The sequence below is a fragment of the Camelus bactrianus genome, chromosome 6, assembly GCF_048773025.1.
Source record: "Camelus bactrianus isolate YW-2024 breed Bactrian camel chromosome 6, ASM4877302v1, whole genome shotgun sequence".
Taxonomy (NCBI): Eukaryota; Metazoa; Chordata; class Mammalia; order Artiodactyla; family Camelidae; genus Camelus; species Camelus bactrianus.
In genome coordinates this window covers 22809842-22822536 of record NC_133544.1, presented here as the reverse complement: position 1 = coordinate 22822536, position 12695 = coordinate 22809842, and the positions used below count along the sequence as shown (strand labels likewise).

General features: G+C 51.2%; 1 protein-coding gene across 2 annotated transcripts in view; it reads left to right on the top strand.

Annotated features, from left to right (window-relative positions):
* Positions 1-12695, top strand: part of TMEM63C (transmembrane protein 63C) — a 90069-nt gene that overhangs the window by 69592 nt on the left and 7782 nt on the right. For both annotated transcript variants that reach the window (XM_074365199.1, XM_010947902.3), the window contains exons 11-22: positions 996-1069; positions 1685-1765; positions 1876-1999; positions 2770-2903; positions 4357-4479; positions 4941-5094; positions 6298-6404; positions 7430-7516; positions 8094-8159; positions 10230-10392; positions 10637-10742; positions 11162-11329. In XM_074365199.1, the coding sequence (XP_074221300.1) occupies positions 996-1069; positions 1685-1765; positions 1876-1999; positions 2770-2903; positions 4357-4479; positions 4941-5094; positions 6298-6404; positions 7430-7516; positions 8094-8159; positions 10230-10392; positions 10637-10742; positions 11162-11329 (1387 nt within the window). The remainder of the gene's footprint in view (positions 1-995; positions 1070-1684; positions 1766-1875; positions 2000-2769; positions 2904-4356; positions 4480-4940; positions 5095-6297; positions 6405-7429; positions 7517-8093; positions 8160-10229; positions 10393-10636; positions 10743-11161; positions 11330-12695) is intronic.

Here is a 12695-nt window from a genome sequence, read left to right as displayed (position 1 = left end):
CCATCGCTGGTTAAGGAGGGCTGCACCGGGGGCTTTAACTCCCCACGCCTCTCTCTGCACGTGGGTTAAGCATGCTCCCAAGGCCAGAAAAAGTGCACAGGCAGTTGGGTATTTGAAGATACAGGCACCCTGCTTGGCGTGGGCAGGCTCCGCAAGGGGAGGGGCCTGCGGGTTGTCCGGGCTCCAGCTGGAAAAGAACCGGGAAGACCAATGTCCCTGCTCCCATCCTCAGCTTTTCAAAGGTTCAGTGATGGGATCAACTCCTTCTAGCCATCCATCCCAAACGACTGGTTCACTTTACCCCACCCCATTATGTAATGCACATACCCCTGAGAGGTTCCCCCTGGATGTTTCAGCTTGCCAGGCATGGAGGCCTTGCCACCCCTGATCAGTCTGAACTTGGCTACTTCCGCTTTCCTTCTTGTCACCAGAAGCTTCTGCCCAGAATTCCTTCTCTTGAAACACAGTTTATCAGACTGTCACCTCGAGGTGTTGGCTCAGGAAGACATTTCCCACTCACAGAATAAAATGTGAAGTTTTAGCTCTCAGAGTCTAGTTCATCTCCCAGCCCCTCACAGTTTGATGTTAGGTATGGCTCCAGGGAGGTGGGACTTGACATGGGACATAGGAGTTGGAGGGAGACCAGAAATCAGTAAGAAAGTAAGAGCAGCCCTTGCCAGGCATGGAGCTCTGGCCTGCCCCCAGCACTGTCCGCAGCCCCTGGCTCTTCCTCCCTTGACCACAGCCATCCATGGCGAGGGGCCTACGGGGGGCACAGAGAATAGCAGAGGTGTAGCTTGCCTGCCTGCAGCTTCCCGTGGTCTGCTGACCTCAGGGGCACAGGCTGGGGAAGCTGGCACCTGGATTACCTAGCAAGGAGGCGGTCTGATGTGCGTAGAAGGCTACTGCAGATAGTTCTGGGCCACCCAGAGACCCAGACTCCAGGAGTCCTGTGTGGGCACAGTCTTCTTTCTCCATTTACCTTCCCCACCTAGGTCACAAGGACACTAATGATCACCTATGTCCCCACGGACATCCAAGACCCAGAAATCATCATTAAGCATTTTCAGTAAGTGGGTCGGGTGGGCTGAGGCAAGGATTGCCTCCTCCTCGTAATCCTGCCTGTGTCCTCATGTGGATAGTGAGTTGGCACAGGATGGTGGGGTGGGGAGAGAAACACCCCAGGTTGTGGCTCACCCCGGATGCAGCGCAGAATCAGCCTTTCAGAATGGGCGAGGCCCTGGGGCCAGAGCAGGGTTCCTGAAGTCAGGGCTTTCCCACATGGCATGGGTGTGAAGGGAGGATGCTGGTTTTCCTTTCCCTTGCAGTGCCAACTGTGGAGCCCAGGGAGCTCCCAGGCCACAGTTCTCTAGAGCAGATCACCTTGAGGCATCTTTTGTGACCCAGGTTCCTAGCCCCAGGACCTAATTATCTCCCCATGAGCAGCAATTTCCAGCTCTGCTCCTTGACCCTGTTCTGTGTCATCTGGGAAGGATGTGGCAGATCTCAGATTACCAGGGATCAACCCTGACATCCGACCTTAGGAGCAAGGGATGGATTCTACCATCCAAGAACCAGGAACCACAGGCAGCTGAGCCTTCCAGCCCTGAGGGCTGTAGCGGTGGGGGTCAAGGGGTGTCCCTAGCCCCACAGGCTGGCTCAACATCCATGTTTGTGGCTTCAGTGAGGCCTATCCCGGGTGTGTAGTGACCAGAGTCCACTTCTGCTATGACGTCAGGACCCTGATTGACTTGGATGATCAGAGGTGAGGCTACAGTGGGATCTGTCTGGACCTGGGGTTGGGGGAGGAGGGGAGGTTGTGGCTCTGCTGGCCCTTGACCACAAGATCTTCCCCTGCTGCCCATTGGCTGACAGGCGCCATGCGATGCGGGGCCGGCTCTATTACACTGCCAAGGCCAAGAAGAAGGGGAAGGTGATGATCAAGGTCCACCCTTGCTCTCGTCTGTGCTTCTGCAAGTGCTGGGCTTGCTTCAAAGAGGTAAGTGGCCTGGGCATTGGGGGACACAGCAGAAGAGCTGGGGCGCTGGGTGTCCAGGCTCTGTCCAGGGATCTGGGCAGTGCCCCTCACCTGCATCCTTGGGCCCTAGGCCCCATTCAGCTCTGCTCGTGCTGTGGCACCTAACTCCTCCTTTCCTGTCCACCATGTCCTACCTCCCTGTTAAGAAGGCAGGGGAGCTGTCAAAGCCTTTCTTGGGGCCACCTCCAGAGTGATCCTGGGAGGCTTGCTCTTGCCCCCTTCTGGTCTTGAATGGGAGGACCAGGGAGAACACAGCAGGCTGCTGTAGGCTGCCAGGCTTCAGGCTTTCAAAGAGCTGGGGCGGGACTATTTGAAGGCAGTGGGCTCAATCTTATCACCCAATCACTGTAGCTAGAGGAAGGCCTCAGGGCAGGACTGAACTCTAGCCAGTCCAGAAAAAGAATAACCCCTGTTCCTGAAAATGCTGCAAACACATTCTATCACTCCTCTTGAGTCCACCCCAAGTCCAAAAGCATCCCCTGACCCAGCTCTGCCTCACTTTGCCCAGATCTAAGAGCAGGGAGCTAATTTCAGAGTCATAGCCTCTTCCTGTTTTAGAGCTGGGATCTTGGAGCCCAGTTGGGGTCCTGAGCCTTTTGTGAGGCTTCAAAGGGAGCCAGGGTTGGAACCAAGGCCTCGGGCCTGGCGCCTGAGTGGAGAGAGGCCTCACGTCCAGGCGAGCTTCCTGGAACTCTGGCCGCTCCAGCTCTGAGGACCATATCTCACCCCAGGTTGATGCAGAGCAATATTATAGTGAGCTGGAGGAGCAGCTGACTGATGAGTTCAACGCTGAGCTCAACCGTGTTCGGCTGAAGCGTCTGGACCTGATCTTTGTCACCTTCCAGGACTCCAGGATGACGAATCAGTGAGTGCCGGGGCCACCTGCCTTCTGTGCCCAGCCCAGCCCCAAGAGTGGGCCTCTGCTTCTCTGTAACCACTCTTCTTTCACTCCCATTCCAGCCAAGGGTTGGAGGAAAGAAAGCCTCCCTCTGGTTTGCCATATTCTGTCTTCCCCTCGACCCCTCCATGCTCCTCACGAGCATGGCAGCTGCCATCTTGCTTCCCAGAGCATGGCCCCATCTGTCTTCCCCCAGCTGCTAGGCTCAACTTGTCTCCAGAGATGCCCAGGCCCGGACTTCTCACTCCCATATGTCCTTGCTTCAGCACAGAAATGGTCAGAGTAGCCACTGACTTCTTGGTTCCTCTTCCAGGCCTTAACAAGAATGATACCCATTGTCTCCGTCACTATACATCACTCCTCTCCTCACCGCGAGTGAGAGTCAGGGTAGAGAAGCTTTGCTTGTCATTTCTATTCTCCTGCTGCAAGCCTCCCCTAATTCATAGCCTTACAGCCTCCTCTCCCCTCTGCCTAGTCTCTGGCAGCCCCACCTTGACAGGGAGTGGATTAGGTCCACTCTAGAATGTTCTGGAAGGAATTTTAGGACTGGGTCAAATAGATAGGAGCCCCAGAATCAGTCTTTTGAGGATTATGGGGCCATCCTCTCCCTGAGGGAGCCCAATCATTCATAACACCTTTTCCTTACCCACCCAACCCCATAAAGGAACCGTGGAACAGCTTAGAATTTAGTCACAAACAGTTGTGTGCAATTTTGCAAGTTGCTTACACCCTCAAATTTCTTATCTGTCAAATTTCTTCACTGATACCGTCCCTGTCCACCTCCGAGAGGGTTAAGAAGGGATATGTGTTCCATTTAGTGTGTGTGTGTGTTATATAAAACAACACACTTACAAGCGACAACACTGTTTATTTTCTGAAACATTGGCACCTGGTAGAGATCTTAGGCTTAGTGACAGCAGAAGTGTTAATTAGAAAACCAAAGATGGGGCTCCAGGGCCATAGCCTGCCCCTATTTTGTTGTGACTTCAGAAATCTGTGCAACTAGGATAATGCTCATCACCAGTCAGCACAGGGTCAGGCACTGTGTAGAACTCAATAATTAGTAGCTACTGATGTTAACATGAGGCTGAAATTAGTACCTCCCCCATCAACCTCACAGAAAGAGCATGTCTTTGTGCCATCACTACTGTTAAGGGGGAAAGACATTAACTGAGAACCATGTGATCCCCTCTTTTCCTGGACAGTCCCTCTCTCTAATGCCCCTCTCCTCCAGTGACTAGTCCTTAGGAACTGCCTTCCTCTAAGGTCCTGAGAGGCATATCCAAGGCTGCAAGAATTCCCAGGAAGCGAGTGAGCCCCCACCTGTGGGATGGCCACAGTGGCTCTGGGCCCCGGCATGAGACCCCCCAAGCCCATCATCCTCACCCCCAGACCTCTGTCTCCTCCCCCATCTCTGCAGCATCCAGGAGGATTACAAGTACATCCAGTGTGGTGTGCCCCCTCAACAGTCCTCGGTGACCACCATCGTCAAATCCTACCACTGGAGGGTCACCCTTGCCCCACACCCCAAAGACATTATTTGGTAAGCTCCCTCTGTCCCTCCCCTCTCCTTTGAGCTCCTCTGAGACTGAGGAAGGCAATAGGAGGGAAAAGGAATCAGGACCTGTCCTCCCACTTCATCGCCCACATACGGCCCCCCCTGGGCCGTGCCTCTTCTGGGCACCACAGCCTCTGCCCACCCCCAAACCACCCCACCACAAGCATAGAAGGCATTCAGCCTTTGGAGAAACAGTTTTTCCTTCAGAAAGAATTCAGATTTTTTTTTTTTTTTTTGGCTCAACTATGGGATATATTCAGGGCTTTTACAAATGTTGTGACCGAAGGGAAGGTCCAGGACTGTTGCTTGCAGGTGTGGGCCCAAAAGGCTGAATCAGACCAGGGAAGCCTGGTACACAGCTGGCGTGCAGGAAACAGCGTGTGGGCTCTGTCTGAGGGCTGAGACCCAGGGTCCTGAGTGCATCTCCCTCCTCCATTTCTCCCCAGGAAACACCTGTCTGTCCGCCGCTTCCATTGGTGGGCCCGCTTTATCGCAATCAACACCTTCCTCTTCTTCCTCTTCTTCTTCCTCACCACGCCTGCCATCATCATCAACACCATCGACATGTACAACGTCACCCGCCCCATCGAGAAGCTGCAGGTGCCTCCTCTGCTTGGGCCAGGCATGAGGGCCCCAGGGAAATGAAGGAAGAACTCGGGCAAGGATGGGATGGGGGCCCACTAGAACGTGACTCCAGAGCCCATGCGATTGTGGCAGTGGCAGCAGTGTAAATGGTGGCATAGAGTTTCCTTGGTTCGAAAGGGGATAAACGTGGATCATTGCCCATCTTAGGGACTAGGGGCTGAAGAGTTGGGGAGCTGCAGGCAAGTTCTGGGGTGAGTGTGGGGGGATGGGCAGTCCAGTCAAGTGTAGGCTTGGAGGGCTTCTCTAGACTGGGTCAAGCTAAAGGTACAAGAAATGCAGCAGAAGGTGTGGCAAGCATGGCAGCTCTGTTCTCCCCGAGTTCCCCAGAGCTTGGGTCCCTGGTTTGAAACTAGGGTTGAGGTTGGGGAAGACTGAAGTCCCAAGGTGGTCCTCCTCGAGGAGCAAGCCCTCCAGACCTGTCTCCACTTCCTTCACTTCCAGACACGCCCGCTCCAGGCTGGGAGTGCTGGGCCCAGCAGGGGCTGTCCAAGTGAGAGGGTGCCTCATACAGACAGAGGTGTTCAGAAGAAGTGGACTGGCCCATTCCCAAGTTCTGTAGCCTCAAGGCTGTTGCAACGACCCTAAAGGCCCCTCTTTTCATGTTATCCCTGTCTCTGCTCCAGCAACCCCCACCCCACTCACACAGTCACGCCGAGCGCTTCTGCTGCCGCTTACTTTTGCCCTCTTTTTTCAACTTCACAGTAGGCCCCCGGCAAGGGACCACAGCTCTCCCTGGGGATTCTTTCTCTACACCCTCCTCCTCTCCACCTCTTCTCACACAGCATCACAATAAAAGCAGTTTCTCCTCCCTGAGATCTGAGACAGGAAAACCTGGCTCTAGACTTAGGGCCAACTCACTAGGGGCAGTCCAGGTGACCCCTCCAGGGACCTCAGCGTAGAAGACCTATGCCCCTTGGGGATGTCACTTGACGTTGGGGTGTCAGCCTCTGGCCACCCTAGCCAGGCAGACCCCTGACCAGAAAGGCTGGTCAGAAAAGCCAGACCCACTGTGCAGCCTCTGGGACACCAGGCCGGCTCTGGGACTGAGCTGGAGAAGAGGCCAGGGGTGTGGGAGAAGGCAGGGGAGGCCTGGAAAGGGATGGGGGATGCTTCTTGTGCATTGATGTCTCCCTGCCCTCTGCCGCTCCACCCCTGCAGAGCCCAGTCGTGACCCAGTTCTTCCCCTCCCTGTTGCTCTGGGCCTTTACGGTGATAATGCCTCTGATCGTCTACCTCTCTGCCTTCCTGGAAGCCCACTGGACCAGGTGAGCTGGGGGCCTCCCCTCCTAGCCCTGCACTTGGCACTAGCTTCTTCCCCTGCTTCCCACCCCCACCAGTTTGGTGCTCTCACATCCTGTCTGGCCTAAGGAATAACATTAATATGGGATGGCTTTGATGCCAGAAACCATCCCAAAAAACTAACAGATTTATTTTTATTATTTGGAAAGAGGGGACCAGGTTGTCTCTAGGCCTTTGGTCTCAGGGATGCTGAGATAGGACCACCACATCAGGGGTGTGGAGTCAAAACCAAGCCCTCCTTGGGCTGTTTGCTCTGCCTCCGTCCGTGCACTAAGGATCTGGAGCCGTAGGCAGAGAGAGGCAGTGCCAGGAATTCCAAGCCGAGGGCACAGGTTGAGAGGGAGAGAGTGGGACTTGTTGGGAAAATGTCAGGAGGGCTGTTAAGGCCACAGCAGAAGAGCCCATGCACTCAGTCTGACTGTAGACCCATGCAGCCCACACAGTCCCCTCATTTTAACAATTAGAATCTATTTCCTATTTGTTAGCCTTAGTAGTTCTATAGTGGTAGCTAATTGGTTAGAAAGTATTTGTACCATACCCTGGGGCAAGTGGACCTGCTTTGGCCTGCAGGCTGCATGAGTCTCAAGTTATTTCCTGCACTGCAAGTTTCTACTATCCTATCAGGCAGTAAGCCAGGAAGTTTGTCCTAACAGTCCTTACTGGTCTTTCCTCTGGCCAAGAACAGGGCTTCTGTTGATGGTTGAAACTCTGCAAGGATTCGGAGTATCACTGGTAATGTCCTTTTAACAGAGATGTCAAGTATATGGCATATGTGTACCCTCCCTCCCTTTCCTATGCCCAAGGCTGACATCACTAGTTGATCATGCTGTTCTTTCCCGCTGCTCCAAGCCAAGCACAGCTCACAGTGCTCCATGGAAATGGCATTGGTATACACTATCAAACAATTTTCTAGACCAGGTAACCATCTCTCTCTCTCCATTCTGTAGTTAGGCATTTGGTTCTTAACATACCTCTCTTTGTTTCCTTCTAGGTCAAGTCAGAATCTGATCATAGTGCACAAGTGCTACATCTTTCTGGTGTTCATGGTAGTCATCCTGCCCTCTATGGGACTGACCAGGTACATCACCTCCAATTATCCCTCCTCTCTCAGCCAGGCTCACCCTAGAGTTGGAACCTCCAAGGTAACTATAGGCCCCCCGTGGTTGCTGCAAACCCATTCCTCAAATGATAGTCCAGTGCCTGGCAGGAGCCTGGCATGAGCCTGGCATGAGCCAGGTACCATGTGAACTCTAAGCTGTCAGCCATGAACTCTGCCCTCAAAGAGTTTGCCATCCAGCTGGGGAGACAAGCCATACCTCCCAGCTAACTTACAGCCCAAGGTGGGGAGAATGCGGCCAGCGTGCAGTAGAAATTCAGAAGAGAGAGAGAACACTGTGGGAGAAATAGCTGGTGAAGTTTTGCCAGAGAGGATGGCCTCGAGCTGAAAGGCCAGAGGGTTAGGGGCAGAGGTGGCCCAGCATTAAGAAGGAAGAGAGGCAGGGTGGATTGGCCAGCTGGAATAGTAAGATGTGAGAGTCTTTGGAGATTCGGCAAGGGAAGGTTGGAAGGAGAGAAGCCAATCCAAGAGGAATTGAACCCCAGGCCTTACTTCATAGATCTATTAACTGAGGGGTCTGCCTTATTCTTGCTTTTAGTTTGGACGTCTTCTTCCGCTGGCTCTTTGACATCTACTATCTGGAACAGGCATCCATCAGGTTCCAGTGAGTACTAGAGTGCATGTTTCAGGGGTACATTGGGGCTTCTGTGGGTTCACACCGGGTGGATATGTGTATCTCTTATTTGCTCATACAGGTAGAGGTGAACGCACGCAAACACTCTCATTAGGCAGCCTCTTAACGTTTCCCATGCCGTGGACCCCTTTGGAAATCTAGTAAAGCCCAAGGACTCCTTCTCTGAATGAAATTTTTGAAATAATTGTGGATTCAAAAAAATTCCCCTCAAAAAATGTCCTATGTACTGTTCATCCAGTTTCCGCTGACTGTAACATCTTGCATAACTATAGTACGATATCACAGCCAGGAAACTGATGCTGATACGGTCCACAGAGCCTACGCAGATTCCGCCAGTTTTACATAGACTCTGAGTAGATGCCTTTAAAGGTACAAAATACCTGACTTATAATGAAAACCAATTACGCTGAAATATATTTATCAAAATAGTTTGAAATTCAAATTTGTAATACTGATCTCTGTTAACACATTTAATAGGACAATGCATTCTAAATGTAGGCAAGCAAAAGTTATGTTTTATTGTTTAAAGGCATCGGTGTGAAAGCTGATGTTACTTAGCTAGAAGAAAATTACTAAATTAGGGCAGGGGAGTGGATTTTTGACAAGGCAACATGCAGGTCATGTTGGGCATTCAGCCAACTTCAGGTTTTTTGGTTGTTTTTAGGGTTACAAATGTTGAAAGTCCAAATTTTCAAAGATGTAATGTTGCAAACAACACACAAGCTCTCATAGCTTGGTTTATAGGACAAGGACCAGACTTCTCCAAGCTTTCTATATTTAAACTATAATTGCAACAAGTTGATTTTTTTTTCCCAAGATGAATGAGTTCATCTTTGACTAGGTCACTATCTTCAGTACAGTGTGTATACAGAAAGAAAAGAATTGTGAGTTCATGACTCAACTTTGATGCCCTCGAGAAAGAAAAGCTTTTGAAGGAGTTCTGAAATATGTCCAGGGAGCTCACAGATTTCTCTCTTCAAGGAAGCTGACAGAATTGTGTAGATGGGGACACTGGAAAGCAACAGAGATGCCTGGGTCACCCACATGAGAACAGGCAGTGTGGCCATCCATTCAGGTGACTGAATGATGCCTGCTTGAAGTTGGCCAGCTAGCTACCTCAAACATATGTGTGCAGACAGGAAAATTTTGATCATGTGAATTTAGCATGTCTAATTTAGCAGGCTGTCTAATAATTAGCATCATTTTGAAGTGATGATGAGCACAAATGGTGTTAAGAGAGACCAGCAACTTGATACTTAAATACTTCAACTGGTGACAGACCTTGGCTGCTGTGATGTGCTGCCCATGTTCTTAAAGGAAGGAAGTGCTAAATTGCAGTTAGAGGCTAGTGAGAATAAAGATGTAAGTTTTTTCCCTATTTTCTCCATATTCAAGGTCACAGGCCCCTAAAATTCTACTTATGGGCTCTCCAGGGTCTGTGGACCCAGGTCAAACACCCTTGCTTTAGCACAAGCGCTTGCATGTATCTCCTGATGCATCCACACTTGCTGTAGACCACCACCATCCCTCAAAAGGGTCCTCCTTAACTTAAATTGGGCTGGGAGCACATTTAAATAGTCGGCCATCTGTATCCACAGGTTCCACATCTTTGGATTTGACATATCGCAGATTAAAAATATTCAGAAAAAAAATTCCAGAAAGTTCCCAAAAGCAGAACTTGAATTTTTTGTGTGCAAGTCACTATTAGCATATTATTTACATTGTATTTGGTATTATAGATAATCTAGAGATGATTTAGAGTATATAGGAGGAGATGCATAGGTAATATGCAAATACTCCATTTTACACAGGGGACCTGAGCATCCCTGGATTTTGGTACCCACAGTGGGTTCTGGAACCAATCCCCTGTGGACACCTAGGGACGACTGTATATGAAAGTTACTCTCCCCATCTCTACCTCCACCCCATCCTCATTCCCTCACCACTCTTTTCTTCTCTCTCTCCTCTTCCCTCTGAATATCTCTGCCCTTTCCCTCTCCCTCGGCTTCTGCGGCTATCTTCCACCCTCCCCACACCCAGGTGTGTGTTCCTGCCAGACAATGGCGCCTTCTTTGTCAACTACGTGATCACGGCAGCTTTGATTGGCACAGGCATGGAGCTGTTGCGCCTGGGGTCACTCTTACTGTACACCACCCGCCTCTTCTTCTCCAGGTCGGAGCCGGAGAGAGTTCACATCAGAATGGTAAGGGCCTGACCCATCCCTGAGCACAGCCCTCGGAGTTGCCCTTGGGTGGTTGGTCTAACAGGAAGAGGGCCTGTTAGAAGCCTGGGGGGATCTAAGGTGGGAGGCGCAGTGAGGTGGGGCACAGGGTGCTTCCTGGACACCAGGGTTGGAAGGGGAGCTGCCGCGCTGGACAAGGACCCACAGAAGCAGCTAAGCCAAGTGGTCCAGGTCATCTCAGGACAACCCCTGCCTTCTGCCCCAGAACCAGGCCATGGACTTCCAGTACGGGCGCGAGTACGCGTGGATGTTGAACGTCTTCAGCGTGGTAATGGCGTACAGCATCACCTGCCCTATCATTGTCCCTTTTGGTGAGTCATCCATGAGGCACACCTGGGGCTGCATGCCCTCAGGCTGGGAGGAGGAGTCAAGCCCCACCCACAGCATCAGGCTCCCCACTGGATCCAGAGGAGTCCTGGGACAACTTGTCCAAAGGGCTGGGAGGGGCCAGGTCAGGGCCAAGCCAGTCAGGGCCCTGAGGTTGGATGGCTGTTTACAGAGGATGTTTGTTGAGCAAATGACTGTTTACCCACTACTGGCAAGAGAGGTTCTGAGGGCTCAAGGGCAGCTGCTGGTCCCAGAGGTCAGCACCACGGGGCTCCCACAGCCCTCAGCCCTTGCAGCTCTGACAGAACTGAATCTGGCGTCTCAGGCCTGGGGGGCCTTGGGACGGCGCAGCCCTGACCTTGGAAGCAGCAGCTGAGCGTGCCCCCGTCTTCCGGCCCCCCAGGGCTTCTCTACCTGTGCATGAAGCACATCACCGACCGCTACAACATGTACTACTCCTACGCGCCCACCAAACTCAACGAGCAGATCCACACGGCCGCTGTCCAACAGGCCATCTTCGCGCCGCTCCTGGGCCTGTTCTGGATGCTCTTCTTCTCCGTCCTACGACTGGGTAGGTACCAAGCCTGCCCAGCCATCCTGCCTCAGCCTGCTCCCCACTGCTCCGTCACCGCCAACAACAACTCTGTTAGAACAGAAAAACCTGAGAGGAGCAAGGTGTTACTCATGGAACATGGCCAAGCCTAGTGCCTCCTCCAGGCCCAGAGGCTTGTGTTAGAGTCCTAGCAGACCTTGGACACTAAGAGGAGGACCAGCATGGTCCAAATCATATACATTTTGGTTTACAACCCTCAGGGAAAACCACCCCCCCATCCTATTCCTTCATTCCGACTTAAGTCCGGCAGGAAATAAAATATTAGCCATCAATTCCCATAACATCCCCTCTAGAATCCTATAAGATACCTGATCTTACAGGTTGCCAAAAACCTGGAGGAGGATTCAGAGTCTGCCCCAGCTGCCAGCTTTCCCCCTCCTCTTGACTATGCAAAGCTGCTGTCCCTGCCCAGGCAAGCTCAGAGACACCCTCACGGAGGGAGTCCCCACAGGCCACAGCCTGGAAGTCCCCTCTCTCTCCCCTCTGATGCTCCCATGCCCCCGGTGGCAGTCTCAGAAGAGGCTCATGCTGACCTCCCCATCCTCCTTCGTCCCTCTACACTTGCCTTCTCTCAAGACACTTGACCTTAACCTTCTCAATGGCATGGAGAAGGGGAAGTTTGTGTTTTCTTACTGCCTTCACGGTGGCATCTGTCAACAGTCAGCTCACAGTTATTTGTCGTCATCCCCAACTTCCCATCCCCCTAGCTTTTCCTTGCCCTAGCAACTTCATTCTTTTTAATAATGCTTTTTTCCTAAGTATAAAGGACTACATGTTTATTTTATTATCAAAAATAGAAAAAAACATGGAAAGATCAGAATTTGAATGACCTATCATCTCGCCTACAGCCTGATGTCTGTTGCTCCCAGACCTCATTCTGTGCATATGTTTTGAGGCACAGGACAAAGCAGGAGGGACTTTGTTGGTTGACTGTTACTTTACAAAATTGTGGTATTTTATACCATTCAGACTGAGTTTATTCACTGACCATTATGTTCTGAGCAATCTCCTGTGTGATTTAAATACTGTTTGAACATATGAGTTTTAACAGCTGCATTAAATCCTGTCAGTTTTAGTCAGTTCTCCATTGTTGGATATTGAAGTTGTTTACCATTTTTTTTTTTTTTGCTTTTATAGGAACACAATGGTAAACATTGCAGTAACTTCCAACTGCAACGACTGATTTTTAATATTTACATAATTAGGAAATTGCTGTGGTAAAAGTTACCAAACGTCCTCAAATGAGACGTAGATGACTTTTAAATTCTGAATTGCTTTTCCATGCCATTAGCACAGGTAACTGAGCACACTAACATCCAAAGGG